Here is a 26,659-nt window from a genome sequence, read left to right on the forward strand (position 1 = left end):
TCAGTGTTCTAGGATTCCAACATTCCTAAACTACCTCAGAAATATCTACATTAAGGGTTGGCAAACTATGGCCTGCAGTATAAATATGGCCAGTGGCTTGTTTCTGTAAATAAAGTTTTACTGGAACACAGGCATGCCCATTCATATTTCCTACAGCTATTTTCATGCTACAACAAGGGTTCAGTAGTTGAGACTAAGACCATATGGCCCACAAAGACTAAAATACTTACTCTCTGCCTCTTTACAGAAAGAAGTTTGCCAACTCCTAATCTATATATTTACTGGCATAAATATCTGGTAAGAAAATATCCAATGCTGTTTCAGAAAACTGTTGTTATGAATGGAATACTCTACATAAATGTGAGAAAAAGATATTAATACACACCTATGCAAAAATGATACCATTTAGATTTTTTAATTCCCTGACGTAATAAGTAATTTACAGTAACCTTAAAGTTCTGATATATACAAAAATAATATGTCTATTCTGAATAGAAAGGTCATATTTATAACAACATACATTTCACATTTCAGGAAATACACAGGACCAAAATAATAGTGTCAAATTCAACTCAGTTATATAAAACGCATTTTACAAATTAAAACAATTGTTTACTTTCAGACTTCCTAATAAATAAATTTAACAAACTAGATTTCACTTCTTTAAAATATCCACAGTATATAAACATTCTGAAGTTTTTCACTGAAAAAAATCTTAATATAATGTCTACATGTGAAACAACAACAAAAAAATCCAACATTCTGAATATTCAGGGCCAGAAAACCTGAGACTTAAAAAAATATGTCATTTTCTTATAAGAAATATCCATACACATTCTCACTATCACTGGCAAACATTTATCATATGCAAAATTCTACAGGTGAGTGTTTGCTCTGCCTCTGCAGTAAAAACCAGCATCCTTATACTGATGTACCTTTATGCTTTACATATGAACCCAAAACTGGCAGCTAAATGATTTTTTAAATACACCACATTCTATCTTCTTACTAGTTTACATTAGCTTCAAATCGCCAGTCCCAACACTTTAGCTTTTAATTTTTAGTTTCTCCAAGTTTCTCTGTTAAATAGTTTACTTAAATATACCAGGGGAGCTTCCTGGATAAATGAAGATTTTGACAAATCCTTTCATAACAAGACAAATCATACTGTAACGTGAACAGCTACCTCCAATTTACCACAGTTTTGTATGTTTGGATTATTTTTTCCTCAACACTGTATCATAAAATTTCAAACATACAGAAAAATGGAAAGCCCTGTACAGTGAGAAAGCCTACTTCTGCTTGGATCATTACTAAATGCAACACATCTTCAGTGACCACCTTTTCACAAGCCCCTTCCCACTAAAAAAAAAAATACCATTAAGCTAAATAATTAAAATTAAAATCTGGTTTCCAAATGCTTTTCCTATTCTACTAACTCTATACACAGTTATATTATGGGTATAATTTAGCCTCCTAAATTTTCAAATGTAAATGCTAATGTATATAAACCACAGTTCTTTGAGAAGTATTTAACATTAACTAAAATGATAAAACTTGGAAACAGACTCAAGAACTATTATCTTCTATGTATTTATACAATGCATAAAAGTAAACCAATGGGTGAACTTTGCAGTGTGTGAATTATCTCAATAAAGCTGCTATTAAAAAAAGTGAAATCAGTAACATTTGCTTTGGTTCAATCTTCTTTTATATAAGAAAGGATTCCAATGACAGAATGTCATTCCTGATGGTACTAATATGGACTATTTAAACAAAATACACTTTGATAGAGATTATACACTAATGCAATCACTGGTGCTTTAGATTATTAAAGTGTTTCTAAATTTAGAAGAAACATATTGTTAGTTTCTTCATCCTCATTAAAATGTTTTGAACAGCTACCTGCATTAATATTGGGGAGGGAATAGAAAATGGGAAAGTTAACATTAGGAGAGTTTACCATCAGGGTAATATTGCTGGTTCATGCCTTCTGGAGGACCTTGTCCACCATGACTGTATTGGTCCCCATAATAGTCTTCCTGGCCTGAGTACTGCTGTGGTGGGCCTGAAAAACCACAACCAGTCAAGACATAAATAATTTGTTTTCTATGTCATCAAAGGCTTTCTTTTCTAACCTGATATTGTAAGAGATTATTTCTCACCTGTAGATGCTCTGGCAATTGAGATACTTTGAACTATTTTTATACACACACATCCATAAACACACAGCAACACCACGTTTCACAAAAATTATTACGACCATACATACAGGATCTAACAATACCAACTTAAAAAAACAAACACTAACTTCTTTAAAAAAGGTTCAAACTAGTAGAAAATTAATTTTCTTTTTGATGTTAGAGCAGTTTGGAATAAACTAGGGTTTGTTTCTGACCACATATTAAGTAACTTCTCAAAATTAAAATTGTATTTTCTGCTATACATTAGTGAGCTTTTGATATAAAATTTTATGATATAACCTCTTCCCAGAAAAAAATAAAAGGAAGCTGTGTAGCAGGAAGTTCCTATCCACTCCATGAACCTTTGTACCTACTATATCCACTACCTTTTAGAAAAAAATATGTAATAATAATAATAATAATAACAATCAAGAAACACAAAGCCCTGAATTTGCCTATATGAAATGTTAATTAAAATGTAAAGCCTTTCAACTACACTTTTATTTATATTAAGAAGGAAATTTCCCAAATGTAATCTTACCCTGCTGAGGTGGTCTATAAGGAGGAATCTGCCTCTGACCCATCATATGATTGCCTTGGTTAACTTGACCCATCATTCCCATAGGAGGCTGCTGGCCTTGATAATGCTGCCCACCTCCCTGTGGCATATTGTATTGTTGAGAAGGAGGCTGCTGATGCATCATTGGAGCTGAAAAGAGACAAAATATTATGCACACAATTTTTTCACATATAATTTTAATACCTTAAGAGAAATACAAAGTATTTTATCATATAACCCCCAAAATATGTAAGGTATTATAATGAAAACTGACTTCAATAAAAATAAATCTTTCAGTTGAAGTTCACAAGCCAAAAATAATCTGCAAACGAGGGAAAACAACTAATACATGGTAGTTCATCTGAAATCCACTGAAGGAGTGTTCTAGTAATTTCTTTAAAAAACAAAGTGAATATAATATGTAAACATCCTGAATATATGCATTTTTCAAGATATGCTACATAATATTTATCTACACAATTCTCCTGGAAAAAACAGAATCTTTTTTTTTTTTTAATTTTTTTTTCAATGTTTTTATTTACTTTTGAAGGAGAGAGAGACAGAGAATGAGCGGGGGAGGAGCAGAGAGAGAGGGAGACACAGAATTTGAAGCAGGCTCCAGGCTCTAAGCCGTCAGCACAGAGCCTGATGTGGGGCCCGAACCCACGAACTGTGAGATCATGACCTGAGCCGAAGTCAGACGCTCAACCGACTGAGCCACCCAGGCGCCCCAAATCTTTAAGCTATATAAGAAAATATACCACAACAAACTTCACAAAATCACACAGCAAAGCAGGGGTCAAACCAGATTAGGAAAGAAACCTAATCTCTGGACATCCCTTTTTCCCCCCCTTTTCAATTCCCACTCATTTCATTATATAATGGTAGATAGGGAAACGACACATTTATAAATACATTCATATTGGTGGATTTCATAAACTTTAATTTTAGGATTAATTTTTTTTTTTTAATTTTTTTTTTCAACGTTTTTTTATTTATTTTTGGGACAGAGAGAGACAGAGCATGAACGGGGGAGGGGCAGAGAGAGAGGGAGACACAGAATCGGAAACAGGCTCCAGGCTCTGAGCCATCAGCCCAGAGCCCGACGCGGGGCTCGAACTCACGGACCGCGAGATCGTGACCTGGCTGAAGTCGGACGCTTAACCGACTGCGCCACCCAGGCGCCCCTAGGATTAATTTTTTAAAGGGTCTTCTTTCCCTTTTCCATCTATAAGATTTATAAATGAAAAAGGTCTTCCTGAAATCAAAGGGTTGTAGTGCTTCTTAGTAAGTACTAACACACACACAATCAAAAATACCTAGGCAGAAAACTGTAATAAGCCATAGAGTCAGGTATCAGAATTAGAGTGCCCAGGGGCACCTGGGTGGCTCAGTAGGTTAAGCATCCAACTTCGGTTCAAATCATGATCTCATGGATAGGGAGTGTGAGCCCCACGTTGGGCTCTGTGCTGACAGCTCAGAGCCTGGAGCCTGCTTTGGATTAGGAAGTAACTCCCTCTCTCTCTGCCCCTCCCCTACTCGTGCTCTCTCACCCTCTCTCTCAAAAATAAATAATAAACATGAAAAAAAAATCAAAACAACAAAAAAAAGAACTACAGCCTCCAAAGCAAGCAATATCCAGGTAGCCACACTACCACTGCTATAGTATCACATTGGCAACACTAAAAATATATCACGTGAAATAATCAACAATGACCATAAAGTTCTGTGTTGCCACCTAACAATGTAAACAGCTCCTCAGAGGTTCACTGGGTCAAGTGATGGTATGGAGAACTCATCATTCTACCATCATAACCATTACTGTCTCAGAAGTACATATGAGTCATCCCCCAGTTTACTGCTTAAACAGCTACGTACTCCTCCTTTACTGACTCACGGACAATTTAAGGACAAAAGTAAAGGATTAGAGGCCTGAGAAAACTTGTACAGTAGAAATTACGCAGAACAGCCAAAAGTTCATCGTTTATTTAAATAAAAGTTAAAAACAAAACACAATTACCTTTTTAAACATATTACTAGCCTACAAAAGCAGCAACAACATTAGCAAAAAGAATTTAACTCTCTTCCACTTTGAAGACCTGTATTATCTAAAGTAATTTATCAGAGCTCTTTTTCTCCTATTTGCCATCTTTTGTTCTTCTACTTCATTTCAAATTCCTCTTTCCCTCTAATTTTATCATAAATATAAGTCTTTCAAAGGTTACGCTAGGACTTTTCTTTCAACAAGGAAATAAACTCTTTATAGTAGGGATAAGATGGCTCGGTGGAGAATGGAAGGGAAGAGAACTTAACACTAAATGCACTTAACACTGCCAGCCATACTTTCATATTTATTTCATGTAAACCACCAACAACTAACAGAGGTAGGGATCCTAATTTTCTAGTTTTTAGCTAAGGAATCCACAGATCAAGATAACCAACTGGGAACCAGACAAAACACAAGCTTGAAACTAGTTTAACTGAAGTTGTAATTTTTAAAATATATTTTGTATATAATAAAGTATTGAACACTAGCAGGTATAATCTAATAGGCAGTATGATTAGGCATTTCTGTAACTCATTTTCAGTAAATGAAGGTTTTGCTTTGACTCTCTTCTCCAACACTGATTAAAGGCTTCCTGTCTCACAGAAGGCAACTATAAAACTAATGCATATAGTATGCATTGGAACCAGAACTTCAAATAGAGGAGGAAGAAAGCAGAAACATCATAGCTGGGGGGAAATCCAAAAGGATATAATAACAAAAAAATTCTAAGCTTTGCTCTAAAGGAGAAAAGTAATCCAGCTTAAGCCCCAAATAGAAAAGACCATGGCACTTGTGCTTTATCTTTTGGGACTGTCAGTAGTTCCAATCCCAAAGAGCTCAATTACCACCACCGTTTTATTCTTTGTCACTTCCCTCCCTCCGAGGATCCTCCACATCAGTCAGGATCAAACCTAAAACCACAGAGAATGGAGGAGGATAGCATTGCTAAAACATGTTGTTTTTCATCTTTTTCCTTGAAGCCTTACCCATTAAAAAAAAAATTAGGACTTCAACTTTGATTGTTTAAGAATAGTATTATTTTCCATGTGACAATGAAATATGCTACACTGGCAAATGTCTATCATCCTTTGAGACAGTAATGGAAATGAGAGTTGAATCTCAAAAGTTTATACCAAAATTACTTGTAAAAATCTGTACTACAGAAGGAAGATTACAAAATGAGTCCATTATAACCATTTTCTACAATGACATCACACATTACTATATGGCTTAAAAGTTGTTCTTCATCTTTTAAATAAATCATTTTGACGCTAAGATGCGCAACAAAGTGTGATATTACATACACAAAGATCTTAATGTCTTAATTATCTACCATATGTTTTGTAAAAGTGTTTTAAGAGAACATATAACAAATGTTCATCACAATATTATTTCTTTCCATTCTGAGTTTCATATGTAACAGATATTCTATGGAAATAATGTGCTATATCTTAAACATATGTAAAATATTCCCAAATCACCACATTTTATGTCATTGGAATTCTTTGCTCCAATGAGATGGTTAATACTTAGTTTTATCTTAAGTTACTGGTCAAAAATTTTTTTAGAGTCAACTATAAAAATAACATTAGGTTTTCATTAATCTGTGAAAAATTTAAGATTATGTAATTTTTTTAAAAATTCTGTATACACACACATATATTCACATCTTCAAATGGAAACCAATACACTAAAACTCTATAAATCATATAATTAACCTATGAACGATTTTAAATAAAGGTTAAATGTCAGCTAACAGTTAATGAGAACTTAGTACAGGCCAGGTACTAAGCTAAGAGTTTTATGTATACTATTTATTTTCCCAAACTCTATGAAACAGGTAATACTATCATCAACTTCACTTTACAGGTAAGAAAATTTAATTTAAGGTTTACAAGCATTTAGAATCTTACCTAGAGTTGCACAGCTAGTAAATGATGACAACTTTAAAGCCACTATGTATATCTCCTCTCCAAAGTCAAATCATACTTCTCCCATGTAATATATCCCAGGATAACAGTTCTAGGTAACATTATCCATAATATACTATATCTATATATACACACACACTATAGTTTATAGATGTTACTATACTAATAATACACTAATAGTGAAAATCCTAAAATGCAAGAAGTTTCTTTACCCCACCTCTATCTATATGCTATAATAAGAATTAGACTATGAAATTGCTTAAGTAATGCCCTCCAAGCATATTTTCCTATTCATATTTCACCACATTTTACTACTGTTCTTAACTTTTCAATCTCAAACTAAACCATTTGTAGCTCTCATTTGAAGGTATTACTAACAGTTTATTTACAAGAAAAAAATTCCAGTATTCTAGCAAACTCAATTAGCTAACCCACTATCTATTAAATAACCATTTAAAATGAACGGAATTTTTTACATACCTACAATGTACATCTGTCCTCATCAAGTTTTCAATAGTTCATAAGGCATTTAGATATAATATCAAAGACAAAAGAACAGCCAAGTAACTAATAAAATCCCCCAAACTTAGTAAAGTCACTGTAACTAATACAAACTTAGCTGAGTTTCCTAGCAGCCAATGAAAAAAAACAGAAGCATGATAGATATCAGCTAGTAAAAAAAGTTCACTAAGAGATATAAACTTTTCCGTAACATGAAATTTTTAGAAATTTTCATGAAAGTATTAAAACATACTAGTATCAATAACTTTTGTTGCTGTTTCCTTAGTAACACAGACCATCCTTATATGCAGATCCTCATATTAACCATTTCTTAAAGCTGTGATTTTCGACCATGCGTGATTTTGTCCCCCAGGAGACATTTTAGGTGGTCACAACTGCTATGAGTGGTGGTGCTCCTGCCACCTAGTGGAGACAGGACAGATCTACTGCTAAATATCGCAACAAGGCATAGGATAGGCCTCCACACAAATTATGCAGCTCAAAATGTCAACAGTGTTGAGTCAAAAAACCCTGGATTCTCAAGAGCATAATTGTAAATCATAGGCATCTCTACAAACTAGTCTGGGAATGAGAGTATGCATTTAGCTTTCTGGTGATTGAAAGTTAGAAAAGGGATGTACTGTTGCTTAATAAATCCAGAAAAATAAAGCATTAGGCAATTTCTTAAGAGTTGGACCTCATACATAGTTTTGACTTTACTATAAATAAAATTAATTCAAAAACAAAGTCAGTGCTAAACATCTATCATAATCGACTGAAAGGAACTCTAACAAGCCCAAGTAGAAAGCCATGGAGATGCGCTACATTAGAACATATAGTTTTGTGTCACTTAGCATGAAAGTTGGAAAATTACAAACCATTTGGCACATATGAGATTATTCTGCCCAGAAAAATTCTGAGGGAATAAATAAGCATGACTTAGAATATCTGTTAAAATTTAATCTCTAAAATTTATTCCTAGAGATTCTGGTTTAGCAGGCATGGGATAGGGCACACAAATCTTTTTTTTTTTAACAACTACCCCAGGTGATTCCAATCCATGTAGTCTTAGGACCACATGATGAGATAAGAGTTCTAAGAGAAAGAATAACCAATCATCCACTTCGACCATAAAAGAAGCTGGATTATGGTTCATATAAAGTGCTTAAATTGGGGGGCGCCTGGGTGGTTCAGTCAGTTGGGCATCCAACTTCGGCTCAGGTCATGATCTCACGGTCTGTGAGTTCGAGCCCCACGTCGGGCTCTGTGCTGACAGCTCAGAGCCTGAAGCCTGTTTCAGATTCTGTGTCTCCCTCTCTCTCTGACCCTTTCCCGTTCATGCTCTCTCTCTGTCTCAAAAATAAATAAACATTAAAAGAAAAATTTTTTAATGTTTAAATTGGAGTAAGATTGCATCTCATAGGGTACTTAAGGTGTTAGCTATAAAAAGAATCATAAGGAATTCGTGTTATAAATACATCAAAACTCATCAAATGATACAGTTAAGATCTATGCATTTCACTGCACATACATGTTACCTTAAAAAGACTATTTTAAAAATAAGTAAAATTTTACAATGTTAAGTCCTAATGATATGCAGACTAAAGTGTTCACGAGTAAAGTATACTGATATCTGCAGATTACTGTGAAATGCATTTTGAAAAATAAGACACAATTGATGGATTAGTAGATGGACAGACAATAAACAAATTTAGTAAAATACTAACTGTAGAATGCAGGTGGCAACTATACAGATACAATCCTTCAAGTGTCCTGCATGTTTGAATTTTATGTAAAAAAATATTGGGAGAAAATTTAAAAATTAATCCTAGGAGAATATATAAAGACTTCTCAAAATTCAGCAGTAAAAAACCAAACAATCCAACTAGAACATAGGCAAAAGACATGAAGAGACTTCACTGAAGAGGACATACAGATGGCAAATAAGCATACAAAAAAGATGTTCAGTATCAGCAGCCATTAGGGAAATGCAAATTAAGACCACAATGAGATATCACTTCACATTTTTAGAACAGCTAAGATTAAAAAAAAAGTATGTTGACAATACCAAATGTTGACAAGAATTCGGAGAAAGCAGACCTCTCAGGGCACTTAGGTGGCTCAGTTAGTTAAGCATCCGACTCTTGGTTTCAGTTCAAGTCATGATCCTAGGGTCCTGGGATTGAGCCCAGTGCCGGGCTCTGTGCTGGGTGTGGAGCCTGCTTGGGATTCTCTCCCTCCCTCTCCTTCTGCCCCTTCCTCACTTGTGCATACACATATGCTCCCTCTCTCTCAAAAATAAAAAATAAAAATGAAAGAAAGAAAAAAGAAGAAGCAGACCTCTTATACGTTGCTGGGGGGGCAACGTTAAAATGGTACAGCTACTTTAGTGATCTGTTTGGCAGTTTCTGAAAAAAACTAAACGTATACCTATATGACCCAGCAATTGCACTGCTGATATCTATCCCAAAAAAGGGAAAACTTTTGTGCAAATAAAAACACGAAATTGTACACAATTGTACATCACACCTTTACATAAAAAGCCAAAAATTGGAAACTACTAAAATATCCCTCAAGGGTTAAACAAACCAGTATATCCATACCATGGAAGTCTAACTCAGCAATACCAACATATGAACAACTGATACATGCAACAACTTGGAAAAATATTAATTAGGTTGAGTGAAAAAAGTTAATCTCTAAAGGCCTCATACTGTGTGATTCCATTTATATAACATTCTGAAAATGACAAAAGTATAAAAATGAAAGCGTAACAGTGGTTGCGAGGGATTAGAGATGGCTTGGGGTAAGACACATAGGCTCTCTCTGTATTACCTTTGTAACTTCCTATAAACCTGTAATTAATTCAAAATAAAGTTTAAAAAAATGCATCATTGGGGCGCCTGGGTAGATCAGTCAGTTAAGCGTTCGACTCTTAATTTCAGCACAGGTCATGATCTCCTGGTTCATGGGATTGAGCCCCATGTCCGGCTCTGTGCTGACTGCAGGGAGACCACTTGGGATTCTCTCTCTCCCCCTCCCTCTTTGCTCCTCTCCTGCTCACACATGCTCTCTCAAAAGTAAATAAACATAAAAAAAAAAAAATCTTTAAATAAAAAATGTAATGAAACTGAGTTTATAATCTATTGAAGAAACTCATCTGGATTTTGTCCCCTAAACCCAAAAGGTTTCAGTAAACTGATGGTCATCTGTTTTATCTGACAGTAACTGACACTTCTTTATTTGGTTCATTTCTGGAATGACAGTTGATGGATGACAATAGCACAGAGAAGAATGCTAGCTTTCTAATTTGTTATGACATGAGGAAACCTAGCTTATCTATCGGTCAACAAATAGGACGAAGTAGTGAACAAGACACGCTCCTGACTTCATAGAACTTAAGAGTCTAGGAAAAAATAATTAAACAGATACTACAAATAATTATGTAATTACAAGTACTCAAACAAACGTCTGCTACAAAGAGCCTAAGTACAGTCTACCTACTATACCTAGGTGGACTGTACCTTGTCTGTAAAGTAACTTAAAACTTGTAGAGTAAGACTGTAGGTGATTTTTAGACTTTACTCTTTTCTGTATTTTCCAGATATTTCATATTAAATATTAGTTATTTTCATAACCAGAAAAATGTCATCATTGAGGAAAAAATTACAACCTTGAAAAACTCATCCAAGACAGCAATAGTGATCAAATTATAAACAAATATCTAATATAATCTGAACTATGATATAATTGCTGCATACACCTTAAACGGAACAGAAGCCTCAATATTAAGCAATATTACATAGATTTACCAATTTTAACAGTGAAGAGAGATGAGTGTACACACAATTCTCACATATTCAAATCAACTAGAAGTCAAACATGCCATTTCCATGGGATACAATATTTGAAATAATGTCTTCATTTGTAAATTTTCTGTGTTGCATTTGGAAGGAAAAAAGTTGTAGCGTTTTTTCATATTGAAGATTTATTATATTTGTTACATTTTGGGGATTCGTACAGCTCCTGAACCTGGGTAGGGACTTCGGGTCATACTCAGAAGAACTACATACTGTAGACTAAGATTAACAACTTGGGTAATCAAATCTACATAATGCAGCCCCAATATAACCTCTGAACACTGAGGCTTAGGTGAACTCCCCTGGCTGGCAATACTCTGTGCATATTGTTACACATTGGGACCAGGAGAGCAATGCAACCTGACTCCCATGGAAAGAGACACTCCATGTTTGGTACCTCTTCTGGACTTTTCCCTATGCACTTTTTCCCTTGGTTGATGTTAATAATAATAAACCATAATTCTTCAGTGTAACAGTTTTCAGTGAGTATTGTGCATCTTTCCAGTAAATTTCTGAACCCGAGAGTGCTTAAGGGAACCCCAGAACTTGCAGTCAGTGTCACAAGTGAGGCCAGTCTTAGGAACCATTCCCTATAACTTTGCAGTCGGCTAACTTCTCAGAGGTAGCATCTTTTTTACAACTTGGCCAACTGTCATCTTCCTTTCTAAGTCCAGGTCAGCTTCCAACATTTTATCCTTTCTATTTTCAATGTTATGAAATGTCTCCAAGAATTTCAACAGGAAGTATTTTGTCAGTCTTACCTTCTTTGGGACAGCTTCGTTCTTTTCATCACAACCAGTACTCTCACGTTATCAATGAGTTCACCTTCACTAAAGTACTTGCAGTGCACATCTAGAGTCTCTCAAATGGCAGTAGTGTCAACATTCCCAGTCAGCAATTTCTTCTCTAACTTTATTTACAAAGGATTTGGATTTCATTTCCAGCAGTATTACTTCTCATTTCCCTACTACACTTCTATCTTTCATAAAATATCATGAAGGTTTATAACTCGGAACCAAGGAAGCAATACAGCTATATACTCTGCTTTATGTGCATAAACTGATAAATACACAGCGATCAATTACTGGCAGCATCTAAAAGTGACATGAATAGTCACTGATTATGACAGTCATCTGTTATTTATGCAGTGATTCGTAAACTGAAGAGACAGAAGCTAAGTGTGTACTTCATACAAGGGCTCACAGTTCATCTACCATAACTGAAATCTGAACCATGCTGTTGGGTAAAAGGTGTCATTTAACCAAACTGTGGTAACTCAAATTCATGCATACCAGAACTGCACAAACAAGGCCTGCCTAGATTTCTACAGGACGTGTTTTCTCATGCAGGGACTGAAGATAATCATAGTACTACTACCTCAAGGATACTGTGAGGATTAAATTGGATACATACATACCTGGCACTCGCTGAATATTAGTTCCTATTTTTGATCAGTAATATGCACCCCCCCAAAAAAAATACTATTGTTACCACTTGTGTTATACTTGTGAAACACTTGTGTTAACCAAAATCAAATCAGTTTCTTTACTGTAGGACTTCTGAGACGTTTTAACACACTAGCAAGCAGGCAGAGTCCTCCAAAGCATTTTAGCAATAATTATTACCTAAGTCTATCTGGACCAGAATTTAACAAATGCTGAACAAAAGGCCTGACATAATTAATAAATAACTACATATTTCCACAAAAGTAACATTACCATTTCAGAATCCTATTACTAGAACAAGTCATTTTAAAAACTTAAATTCCTAGTGTTCTAAAACTTCCAAAATGTTTTATATATACTAAATAAAGGGTGACTAGCCTTAATCTATAAAGAACTCCTTCAAATTAGTAATAAGTAGACAAATCACAGAATATAGAACACAATAGGCAATTCACAGAAAAAATGCAAATAGCAAATGCTATGGGCTGAATATATGTGCCTCTCAAATATTTTAAGTATTTATGTATCTTACCTAACAATTTTATTTCTAAACTTCATTCTACTAAATTCTTGTTTAAGTACATAAAGATCTATATACAAAAATGTTTGTTCCGGAAGTAGTTATAACAGTAAAAGACTAGAAGCATTATCAAAAGGGTATACGGTGGGGCGACTAGGTGGCTCAGTCAATTAAGCATCTAACTCCTGGTTTTGGTTCAAGTCACGATCTCATGGTTTATAAGATTGAGCCGCACGTCACAGGGCTCTGCACTGACAGCATGGAGACTGCTTGGGATTCTCTCTTTCCCTGTCTCTGCCCCTTCCCAACTTGCACTTTCTCTCAAATAATTAATTAAAAAAAAAAAATCAACCAATAAAACCATCCATATTTTAAAAAAGGGGGGGGGATATGGTTTAATTAAATAAATTGTTAGATCCATATCATGAATGCTATTTTTAAAATGAGGTAGATCTACAAATACTGATAATAAAGAGGTGCAAAGAAATATACTACTATGATCACATATACAATTAAGTGCTAGGCTCATCTCAAGCACATCTGCTTGGTATAGCTCTTATCAGACAATAATCCACAATATAATAAGATAAATATAACACTCCCGGCTATGATAATACATATTCTTTGCCCTTCATATTTACATAATAAAAGTACTGAGATAAAAATTTCCCACTACTCTAACATCAAGCCTCCAGATTAGACCATTATCATTTGTAACTTATTACCTAAGTGAATCAGGACTTTCTTAATATTATTCAAACAAAACTAAAACCAGAAATAAATTGATGTGCCTAAAAGAGACAACTGATAAACTTATCTCAATTTTTTTGTTGTTGTTATTACAAAAATACTTTTTAGGGGCACCTGGGTGGCTCAGTCAGTTAAGCATCCAACTCTTGATTTCATGATCTCACAGTTTGTGATTTCGAGCCCGTGTCAGGCGCTGCCTTTGACAGCACGGAGCCTGCTTGTGATTCTTTCTCTCTCCCTCTCTCTCTGCCCCTCCCCCCCACTCACACTCTCCCTCTCTCTCTCAAAATAAGTATTTTTTAAAAAAGCTTTTTATTCTGACCAACTAATTTCATACAAATTATGCAAACAATTCTGAATCAGAATTTGTATATGCATCGTTTCACTTCACCTTCCTTATTAAGTAATTTCATCAAAGGTCCCACATACAATAATCTACTGGGCCAAGATTTGGATCCAAGTCTAAAGAATTATACACACAGAACTTGTGAAATACATGTTTTAGCAAAAAGTAATCTGTGAAAACTCTTTATATTTGAATGTGTAATTACTAAAATGATGTTAAATGAGAAAAAACTACAAATATTAATGCCTGGGAATAAAAACTGCAGATTCTATCAAATGTAACTGTTGGTCACTTTCAGAAAGCCTTGTTATTCTAACTTGACTTTTAATACTCTAATGAACGTACCACTTGTTTTATTAAAGAAATATCTTTAAAGTACTAACTCTGTATTTCCAGGTCAGCATGTAACATTTGGGTTTACTTCCTATTCACTGAAGAAACAGATCTTGCATGCCTACTTTGAGGCATTGTTCTAGGAACTAGAACAAAACAGATACACTTCCTCCATTTTTTTTTTTTTAATTCTAGTGAATTCAAGTATTTGAATTCCAGTGAAGTTTATGCTGTATATAGGAGTAAGCAGATCTAATTATGTAAGAGGATGGTGATTTACTTTGAATACAAGTCTTATTCTTAAAGTTCAAAGTAATAATCCCTGAACTTTTATCTGGATAATAGTGAAAATAACACAGGAAAGTTTATGCTGGATTGACTACAACATTTTGCCACCAGTATAAGAAACAACTTAAAAAGTTCCTAAACTTTTCATTTTATCTGGAAGTAGTAGACCCTCTAAGAGAACATGGAGAAAAATACTGTGCTATAGTAATAAACTTAGTTGCTAAATTAAAAAATATTTCAGTCTTCTCAATTCACAGATATGTATAAAACTACAAATCAACTACAAATCACCAATACCAATGCCATTATTACACATGCATTTTTTTAAGTAAAAAAAAAACATTAACTGCTGAATTTTCTTTTACTAACCATGAACACAGTAATATACGATTAGTAAATTTAATGGGGTCAACTTTTTGTGTAGCTTTTTGAAAAGACATATTTTGTGTGGTTGGTCTGCAAGTTTTAGTTATAACAGTCTTTGTGCTGATTTGATTTAATTTTTCAGTAAAACATTTAAAAGCTAAAAACAGCTTTTAAAGAACTAATGAAGCTCAAAAGATTCTACAATTTCATTCCTGAGATAGTACTTTTATTGTAACACTAGTACACAATGTGCCTTATTACACTAGAGCTAATAGTATAAATTAACAGAATACTTCTCTGCTTTTTTAAACAATCACAACGATAAATTGTAAATGTCTATCTGTTCTTTGTATTAATTTCCATCAGACTACTAAATTACAATGACAACATTTTTAGACAAGTTACTTCCCCCCCCCCCCTTAATTTCATTTTCAAAGCTGAGAGAGAAAGAAGGGAAGAAAAAGGGAAAAACAAAAGTCACTTCAAAACTATCAGAATAAATGCATCTAGACTTTGATCTGTAACGTTCTGTTTAGAAAACTACTACCACATTATCAGTTAAAGCTCCCAAATATGTCACTTAAATAATAATTAATGTAATAATAATTGCCTTTTAATTATTGTTTTAAAATAAAAATTCTCCGCATTAGTCTTTTTCCATTTTTTTGTCATTTGACAGAAGTTTAATGTAAGAAATCCCACAAATGTTTCTTTTCCTTGACTAATTAACCCCATTATTTAAAAAATGGTAAGTAGATTTAACAGTTTTTCTAAGATCTCTTGATACAGAAATATGTATGTAGAAATACAGGGATAGCCAAAAGATTTCGATATTTTGATTTTAACTCAAAGAACAGCTAGTAATAGCTCAACAAATGTTAAAGAGTTCTGAAAGTTAAATTGTTTCCTTTTATAGGATTTTGATGTTTTCTAAGCATTTCTCAAAGAACTGTTTAAAAAGTGGTCCCCTCTGATTTCTTCCACCTATTTATCAAAACAAAACTTTTAATGTAAAACATGAAGCCTACTTTTAAAGCTAAGAAAATGTTTTATATGCAATGAATATTAAAACTTTAAAAAAACTCATATAAAATTTTTTTCATCCAATAGATATCATAGAATTAAAATGTCGTACAAGGAACTCATAATTAAGAAAGTAGATATTCCTGCAAGCTCATATAACTTTCTTTTTTTGGCAACTGTAATTTTCTTTGGTATTCTTTGTATATGAAATATCAAAATTTAACTGATAAGTTTATTTGTCCTGAAGAGACTTTTAAAATACTGAAAAGTTCCTCACAGATTTCCATCGTATTGTTTTTTGAAAAATAACTTTTCTTTCTTTAAGTCAGATCCCTACACAGAAAACAGACTATACAGAAAATGACTAGTAAGAAATTAATAAATTATGCAAACAAAGCAAAAAGCAATAGAACTACTATAGTAGAAAGAAAAACTATACATTAGTAATACAAATACAAAACGCGACGTTTTTAAAAACAGTTGGTCCCAGATGCCTGGGAGGCTCAGTCGTTAAGCATCTGACTTTGGCTCAGGTCATGATCTCACAGTTCATGAGTTGGGGTGACCTCCAGCCCTGCTTCGAGTAAAACATGAGCTCCGGGCAAGCCCCGTTTCTTTCTTTCTTTCTCTTTCTCTCTCTCTCTGCCCCTTGCTCACTTGTGCCTTCTCTGTCTCAAAAAAATAAATAAAAGGGGCGCCTGAATGGCTCAGCATCCAACTTCAGCTCAGGTCATGATCGCGCGGTTCATGGGTTCGAGTCCCATGTCAGGCTCTGTGCTGAGAACTCAGTCTGGAGCCTGCTTCAGATTCTGTGTCTCCCTCTCTCTCTACCCCTCCCCCACTCGCACGCTGTCTCTCTCTCAAAAATAAAAACACATTACAAAAATTTTTTAATTTTTTTTCTTTCAACGTTTATTTTTAGGACAGAGAGAGACAGAGCATGAACGGGGGAGGGGCAGAGAGAGAGGGAGACACAGAATCGGAAACAGGCTCCAGGCTCTGAGCCATCAGCCCAGAGCCTGATGCGGGGCTCGAACTCACGGACCGTGAGATCGTGACCTGACTGAAGTCGGACGCTTAACCGACTGCGCCACCCAGGCGCCCCTACAAAAATTTTTTAAATAAATAACAAATAAAAAGAGCAGTTGGTCCCTACGTTTAGAACAAAAAAATTCCTATAAAAACCTCAATTCCTTTCTCCAAAAATCAGTTACTATTTTCTACATGCACATTGCTATATGCATTATTTTTTTGTTCTCCAAATCTTATAGCAACATCCATTCTTGTAAACACCCTATCATTTTCTTAATTACAGTTTCTAAATAGTGTGCCATCATTACTGTAGATGCTGTGAGAATCATTACCAAATTTCTTGCTCTCTCTCTCCTGGTAACCCAACTGTATGGAGAAACCTCCGAACTCCCCTCTGACCTGCCACTGACTGGATCTTGCTGTTATTCTAAACCTTTAATTGACCTAATTTTATAAAAAAAAAAAGAAATTCCATCATGGGCACTAAACAACTTGAGGGGAGGGGAGAAATGGAGCAAGTGCCACTTTTGTGAAGCTACACTGATAATTTATTATATTGGCTCTCTTTGTTTTCAGTGTATCTCATCAAAAATATAAAAGCTTCTGTATTACTATTTAAGTGTTAGAATATATTATTTCATCATAAGTAATTATCAACAAATTAACCTTAACTCCCTTTATCTGGGTGCACTTTTGTGCTTTGTTTTTCAAAATCAAAATCTAGAAAAATTTTTTGCAAATATGAATTCTATCTCACACTTAACCTCACATTTTGCAACTGAAATAGCTTTAGGCTGGCAATATGCCAAATGTTTTAGCAGGCAATTAGCAGAACAGAGCGCCACTTACTGGTTTTTAGTTATTATTCACAAGAATATTTAGAAAAGAAACATGGTAATTTCATTCTCTGAGATTGGTAACAAACTTTAATAGACTTCACCCCATTCTAAGAATAGAAGAATACAGCAGCATCTCTACTGAAAACTCTAATAAAAAATTACGTTAAAATTACCTCTTAATGCTGAAACACAACATCAGAAAACATTCATAAAAATCAAGGGAAATTCATATAAATTAACAAATCCTTAATAAGTAAAAAAAAAAACAAAACAAAACCATCGAGTAAAAGTTTAAAAGCTTATACTTGCTAAGATAAAATTATATTTTCTCAACCTTCTAGCTCTAAACAAATGTTTGGCTATTCATCTATTAAAAAAATTTTTTTTAATAAAAATACAACAATCTCAAATGAACTGTCCAAAAGACATGAAAGTAAATAAGCTTAAAAGCTAAATTAAGCAATTTAACTTCTAAATGCAAAAACGATTAAACTAGTGTCAAGTTCAATGTTCCTTTTTTATAGGAATGACCATTACTTACTTTAAACTGTATTTTCAAGAATCAGCTACCAACTTGAAATAACTGTTTTACTTTCGAATGCTAACATAGCATTCTAGTGGAGAACGATATCAAGCTTATTTACCTTGGTTTGGTTGCATATTCATATTTGGTCTGGGGCCATAGCTTCCTATTGGCTGCCCTTGACTCATCGTCATCTGATTCTGTACTGGCACGCTCTGTGATGATGGCACAGAATGGTTGTAACCTCCCATGGATCCGTGGCTACTTGAAGGCATGTTCATGGAACTGTTTGTCATATTGAGTTGATTGGGTCCCGGTCCCTGAATAGGCATATGGTTAGGCCCTTTGAAGAAAAGTGGTCAGAACCAAATATGAAAGTTAAAACACATGGTCTATTAAAAAGTACTTTAAAGAGCTTTTTATTTTCTTTTGCATACCATAACAATAGCAAACAATAACTTGAGTATTTAATCAACAGCAAGCAAAGTAAATGCATTACATGAATGAGAGCAAATACTGTGAGGGAGAACTTATTCCCATTTTATAGATTAAGAAACTAATGCTTTTAGAAACCAGCAACATTCTGAAAAAGAAAAGCAATGATCAACTAGCTTTGTAAGAGAGCAAACATATAAAGCGGAAGTAATTTTTTATTTTTATTTATTTATTTTTAAGTTTGAGAGAGAGCATGTGTGCATGAATGGGGTAGGGGCAGAGAGAGAGGGAACCCCAGGCAGACTCTGCCCGAAGAGCACAGAGCTCGACAGAGCTCGACACTTAATGGACTGAACTACCCAGGTGCCTCTAAAGCTGAAGTAATGAAAAGTGTGTAGTACTAGCATATAGATGAATTAACAGATCAATGGACCCAGAGCAGAGTCTAAAAACACACCCAAATTTCTAATTCTGTAAATGATAATAGTGGTGAAATTCAATAAATAGTGTGACAAATGAGTAGCCATCTGGAAAAAGTCCTACCACATCCCTTCCAACAAAAATAGTTCCAGATGAATAAAATATTAAACATTAAAAAAGAAAATGAGGAAAAGAAACCATAAAAGAGAATTTTAAAAAGAACTTTTAAAATATTCTTGAAGTGGATGGAACAGCCTTCTTGCATGCCAGAAAACCCAGAGCCATAAAAAACTGATAAACTAGACTAGACTACATAAAAATAAAAAAATGTAAGTATGACCAAACCAGACAAAACGAAACTAAGTATTAAAAAGTAGGAAAAAATTTTTTACAAGACATATCACAGACTGAACTAATTACGTGAACATATAAAGTAAGTAAAAGACCACCAGCAGTAAAAAAAAAAAAAAAAAAAAAATGGCAAGGGACAGGAATGATTAGTTCACACAAAAACTACCAAAGAGACATAAATATGAGAGGACTGCCTGCTTCATTTATAATAAAAAGGCCAATTAAAATTATGAGATCCTTTTTTCATTTTTCAGATTCTAAAGACCCAAAGTTTTGATCTCTGAAGAAAAGTAATTTCATACATTATTGAGGTATATAAATATATAAATAAGTACTATTAAAAAAAAATTTTTTTTTTCAACGTTTATTTATTTTTGGGACAGAGAGAGACAGAGCATGAACGGGGGAGGGGCAGAGAGAGAGGGAGACACAGAATCGGAAACAGGCTCCAGGCTCTGAGCCATCAGCCCAGAGCCCGATGCGGGGCTCGAACTCCCGGACCGCGAGATCGTGACCTGGCTGAAGTCGGACGCTTAACCGACTGCGCCACCCAGGCGCCCCTATAAGTACTATTTTTATGTAGAGCAATTTGGCAATAACTACCATATTTTATTTAATTTTTTTAATGTTTATTTAGTTTTGAGAGAGACAGACAGATTGTGAGCAGGGGAGGGGCAGAGAGAGAAGGAAAAAGAATCTGAAGCAGGCTCCAGGTTCTGAGCTGTCAGCACAGAGCCTGACATGGGCTCGAACTCACAAGCCATGGGATCATGACCCGAGCCAAAGTCGGATGCTCAACCGACTGAACCACCCAAGTGCCCTGGCAATAACTACCATATTTTAAAATGCATATATCTTTCACACAGCAGTTGCAGTTCTAGGACTTTATCCTATAAATATACAGGTCTTCGTGTGCATATGTCCATGAATGCAAAACTGCATACGTATTTATTTACTTGTTTACTTGCTTTTATTTTACAGGCATATTCACATCACCATAGTTTTTAATACCGGAAGATTAGACATGACCTGTATTTCATTATAAGGGAATAGTTCAAATAAATTAGGGGCATCCATGAAAAAGAATGAAATACAGCAACCAAAAGCATAAGGCAGCTCTTTATGTACTGAGTGGTCTCCAAAATATATTTTTATATACTTATGGTCTCTAAGATATATCTTTAAGAGGGAAAAATATTAAACATAATACTACATAATATATGCCACCACATTTATTTTTTTTTTAAGAGTAAGACAAAAGAAAAAGGAATGTGAATATGCATATGTTTTAGATACAGAGAATTATCTCTTGAAGGATACCCAGACACCAATGACTCTCTGGAACAAAGTGTCTGGAGGTAAGAGCTGTATACCCTTTGGTACCTTTTGATTTTGGTACCAGAGACATACATTATCTTATTTTTTTTCAAATCAGTTAAACATTTTTAAAAAGGAATCTGAAACTGATGTTATCTGACCAAAATCAAAGAAGATATAAGTAGCTCTATGACTTAGATTTACAAAATAATAAAAAACAACACAAAAATAGGAAACTGAAAGACTAGATACAAATTTGTGTGCGCAAAAAAGTTGGCTAAGCTCTATTAAGGAGGTTTTAAATAAAGGAAACATAAGTAACTGGACCAATTTCTCCTACACCTAACTAGAACACTCTATAAGAGACTATTTTGGAAGCTCTACAGTGTTCTGGACAACCTATGTCATAACTAGTTGAAAAATCTCTGGTTTATAAAGAATGTAACTACTCCAGATAGCCTTATACAAAAACCCAAATGTCACGTTAACAATAATTACATTGCTGCTCAAGTGTTTCTCTGGCCTTAAGCTTGAATTTATATGGAGAAGTCAAAATTCTAATTAACAGTACGACCATAAAAAGTCACAAAACTCCTAACTCGCACTACCCTTCCAGTTCTAAAAGCAACAGGTCCTGATGAGCTAAATGTGGACTCACCAGAAGTTTCCTCTTGACTACAACATAACAAGTAGTTAGAGGTCTTTATTCCTATTTAGCCCCTCCCAGGGTGTGGGTCATGGGGGCCATGGGCTGTGGCAAGCCCCCAAAGGAAACAGAAGACAGCCACTGAAACAGCATCACCCTTCTACACGATCAATCGCACACCCATCTTTTATAAACCGGGCTATCTGGCTTCTTTTGCTCTGTGTTCTCCTTTACTTCATTTTCTACACCCACTGTCCCTGGATACCAATGCTACCAACCAACACAATCAGCTAAGACAAGACTATCCTAAAGATGCTAATTACTAATTTTACAAATGAATTGCTTTGTTATTTCATTTACTTTCATTATTGCTATCTGTATAATACTTTGTTAATGAAAATAGCCTTTGTCTTTAGAAAGTAAAAATATTCTCACATTAAATGAAGAAAACAACCCACCAAGAATTATGGGTATGGGTTGTAGCTATTGTTGCAAAAACAAAAGAGTTTAATGATACTTTTCAGATTAAAAGTTCAAATCAGCAAAAGGTAACTAATTAAGCATCCAACGGCCTGGAAGATACTCTAAATGGCTCCAAACTTAGAACGGAAAAATAGTAAAAGGAATAACTCATTATCTAAAACATCTGAAATTATTTTTCCTTTAAATTTGCTTTAATATCAATTTCCATATTTATATTATGCCATAAACATATATATTTGTAAAAATTTATACTCAGCTTCAATAGTATCAATGTGGAAATACTAAATATATTACATTAGCACTTTACAGATTGTTTTCTTTCTTTTCCTCATGTGTTTTTTCCAGCAATACTGTTTCTGAGACCAGTAAATTTTTAAGTAAATACAAAACCCAAGGAAATGTTATAATACCTTTATAATCTATAAAGAGATTTTAATTCTTAAGTCATGGCGCAATGCCTTTTTTTCCAAAAAGCTTCTAAAGCCAGCTGTATTGCATAGTTTCAGACAGACTAAATTTAGCCAGTTCTGTTCATCAGAGGAATGCTGTGTGTCAGCTACATCAAAGCCCAAGGGCAGCCTGATAAACACTGAATACAGGTCACGTAGCTCTGTAGCTAACAAACTCTAAGAGAGCTTGTACTCGGGGGCATTCAAAGCAGTTTTGTCATCAACAATCTAGTATCCCTTGAGCCCCCATGTCGTTTCAGTTGCTAAGCAACTCTGGTGTTAATGTCTTAGAGGAGAAAAACTTACCAGGCATCTGGCCGTTCATCTGGTTCTGCATGTGTGGTGCAGGAGGACCCCCACCTACCATTCCATCTGAAGGCATGTTGTGAGAGCGTGGAGGTGGGGGAGGGCCGCTCTGATTCATCCCTCCAGGACCCATAGGCATATTCTGTGTGGGTGGCTGAAAGAAGACAGTTTAGTAAAACAAGAGAAACAGTTAGACTAATATATTAAAGATGCATGTAACAGTTGCCTGTACTATTAAACTAAATAGGAACAAAAACACAAATACATTTCAACTTATTCTAATGCATTTTAATAACAATTATTTACATCAAATTTAATATGACCCCCAAACTTAACAAGATCATTAGTGTGAAGATATCTTCTGACCACGTCAGACCAAAAGAACACCACAATTAAAGTATATTTTACTTTATAAAATCTCGATAGTGAAAGTAGGTTTTTTAAATATTCTATACCAAAATTCACATTTGTTTATATACAAGGATTTTAATGTGTTCACTGTTGTTACTTAAATTATGTTTTAAAAATTAAGTTTCCTTTCATTATTAATATATTTAGACATATTTACTATTAATGATAGATTTTACCTGAAAAGTCACTGTAACAAAAATTTATGAAAGGACAGGAAGCTCCTAAATATGATATACTTTGTACTGTTTGAGGGGGAAATAAATTTTGGCAAGGGAATGTTTTAAACCACGAAGACTCAGTTCAGTCCAACATTTTTGTGCCGACGACTCCTATAGATCGGAAACATTACTGATGGCCTCCAAGGGTACAGAGACAGCTGCCTCAAAAGGATGCCTTTGGCAAATTTCCTAATGAAAGTGTGAAGAAAATCACTGACTAACCTTGAGAGTTCACAAAAGGGCGAAAGGAAAAACACAGATACAAGGTGGTCTGCAACACCTGGTTCCCTTCTTGGGGATATTTTGGTGAAGAAAGCAAATGGTTAGTTTCTTTCCAAATCCCCATTTTTAAGCCTACAGGAGGAGAAGGAGCTATTATTTACAGATCTATTTCTGCCTTCTTTCTCTACCTCTCTATGTTCTAAAAACATAATGTTGGCTCCCATACTTGTCATTCTCTTCCTCCCACATTTTTTTAAGTTTATTTATTTAATTTGATAAAGAGTGCAAGTGGGGAGGGGCAGAGAGAGGGAGACAGAGAATCCCAAGCAGGGCTCCGCGTGCTGCTAGCACAGAGCCCAACACAGGGCTCAATCCCACAAACCGTGAGATCATGACCTGAGCCAAAACCAAAAGTTGGACACTCAACAACTAAGCCACTCGGGTGTCCTTCTCCCACATTTTTACATGGCTACTTAGTTACTGTTTCTGTACCATCTCGATTTTGTGAACACAATCCTCTCTGATACCCTTAACCGATAAAACACTGTCTTGTAGTCATCACACGTAAATACTCAAATCGCCAACCATTTAACATCACCAACATTTACACAAATAACCAAGTACAACTCTAATAGCACCCATTTAAAATTCACAGTCTTGGAGTGCCTGGATGGCTCAGTCAGTTGAGCATCCAACTCTTAATTTCAGCTCAGGTCATGATCCTAGGGCTGTGGGATCGGGCCCAGGAGGGGGCCCCACATCAGGCTTTGTACTGAGCATGGAGCCTATGTAAGAGTCTCTCTTTCCCTCTGCCCCTCTCTCCCACTCATGCTCTCTTTCTAAATAAATAAAATTCAAAAACAAATTTAAAAACAAATAAGTAAATAAATAGAATTCAGAGTCTTAGTTCCTTTACTACTAAATCTAGAAAATAACTGCTCTTTATTAAATATTTTTTCTTCAATTCTCATTTTAATTCTTTACCCACTTCAGATTCTTTAAACACTTAATAACGTTGTTCAGAATTTTAAAAAATTACCAAACATCAACTCAGTGTCACATATCTTACTTTGAAATGATCCTTTACTATCCTTCAAATATGGCTGACTGTGACCTTCTTCTCATTTGAAAATAAAAATCCCGCCTTCTATATTCTTGTCCAAATTCTCTGCTGAAAATGTTATGTTCTCACTCTCAATAGGTAAGAGCTTTTTCATTTTCTTGCGACACACTTAATGAAACATCAGTATTCATGGCTCCCATTGTAATAGAGTAGCTTCTATCAAACTAACCCATCTGCCAATAAAAGTTATAAAATCTACACAAATGTAAAAATTGTTTGAAGGCACTGAAGAGCAATCTACACGGAGAGAAACAGGAGGGGCTACAACTCTTGAAAGAAGGGAAGCACAGAAGATCAGCTCCTCCAAACGCCTTGGCTTTTTCCCTAACTTTGCTGTGTAACAAGAAAACAGAGCCGGAGCAGAGGCGGCAGCCCTACTGGACTGAGGAGGAGGAGGAATTCTGGACTATCAGAAAGCTAGAACGTGAAGAACAAAATCCCAGAGTGGAAGAACCACAAACAGGATGAAAATTCACAAAAACTAGCATAGAACAGCAGTTAAGAGGCTAAAGAGCTGAGCAGAAATTTCAGCTTCTGCCCAGGGCTAGGGAAACAAAAGACTGGCAGACTACCAAGTCAGAAAGGCCTTTGTAAACAACGCAAGCTCTCTGTTGAGACTTCAAAAAAGGCTCTTCTTAGATTAAGGTCAAAACAACTATATCAGCCCTAACAACTCTTAAAGACAACGCTCACTACTCAAGGTACTCTAAGTACTTCACCTTCCAAAGGAAAACTTAACTCTCTTAGGGATTAGATAACACCAAGTAGAGCTCCACAACTGTTCATTCATAAGTCTGGCATTCAATGAAAAGTTACAAAGCATTCCAAAAACAAGAATAAACGGACAATACTCATTAGGATGGCTATAATTTTTTTAAAAACTACAGAAAGTAACAAGGGTTGGCAAGAATGTGGAAAAAATGAAACTCATACATGCTGGCAGGATTGTAAGGGGTGCAGCCACTATGGAAAACAATTTGGCAATTCCTCAAAAAGTTAAACACAGAGTTACCATATGACACAGCAACCCCACTTCTGGTACAGACCCAAGAGAAGTGATGACACAGAGTCACACAAAACTTGCACACAAATGTCATGGTAGCATTATTCATAATAGCCAAAAAAACAAAACAAGAAACAAAAAAAAAAAACAAAAAAACTCAGAAACAACTCAAATGTCTATTAAATGATAGATAAACAAAAACATTCATACAATGGAATACTATTCAGCCACAAATGAAATGAAGTATCAATACTTCAACATACAACATAGATGAATCTTGAAAACGTTATGCTAAGTGAAAAGAAGTCAGACTCAAAAGGCTACACATTTGTATAATTCCATTTGTATGAAATATCCAAAATAGGTAAATCCAGCAAGAAAGAATGTAGACTAATTAGATGTTACCAGGGAATGGACAGAGGGAAAACTGGGATTCAATGCCCACATTTATGAGGTTTCTTTTTGAGTTGATGAAAATGTTTTGGAATTAGACAGTGGTGATGGTCGGATAGCACTACGAATATACTAAAAACCAATGAATTGTATTCTTCAAAAAGTTAAAATGGTGAATTTCATGTTATGTGAATTTTATCTCAAATTTTTGTAAAAAAAAAAAAAAAGAATACATGAACAACTAAAAGAAATAACAGAACACAGAAAAAGACACTCAGGTCATTCATATTTTGGAGTTATCTGAGAGACCTTAAAATAACTGACTGATATGCTCAG

General features: G+C 34.8%; 1 protein-coding gene across 4 annotated transcripts in view; it reads right to left on the reverse strand.

The window, feature by feature from the left end:
- Positions 1 to 26,659, reverse strand: part of SS18 (SS18 subunit of BAF chromatin remodeling complex) — an 89,232-nt gene that overhangs the window by 25,547 nt on the left and 37,026 nt on the right. For all 4 annotated transcript variants that reach the window (XM_043558502.1, XM_043558503.1, XM_043558501.1 and 1 more), the window contains exons 4-7: positions 22,954 to 23,107; positions 18,668 to 18,889; positions 2,725 to 2,892; positions 1,964 to 2,068 (exon numbers count right to left, since the gene is read on the reverse strand). In XM_043558502.1, the coding sequence (XP_043414437.1) occupies positions 1,964 to 2,068; positions 2,725 to 2,892; positions 18,668 to 18,889; positions 22,954 to 23,107 (649 nt within the window). The remainder of the gene's footprint in view (positions 1 to 1,963; positions 2,069 to 2,724; positions 2,893 to 18,667; positions 18,890 to 22,953; positions 23,108 to 26,659) is intronic.

This window comes from Prionailurus bengalensis, chromosome D3 (genome assembly GCF_016509475.1).
Source record: "Prionailurus bengalensis isolate Pbe53 chromosome D3, Fcat_Pben_1.1_paternal_pri, whole genome shotgun sequence".
Taxonomy (NCBI): domain Eukaryota; kingdom Metazoa; phylum Chordata; class Mammalia; order Carnivora; family Felidae; genus Prionailurus; species Prionailurus bengalensis.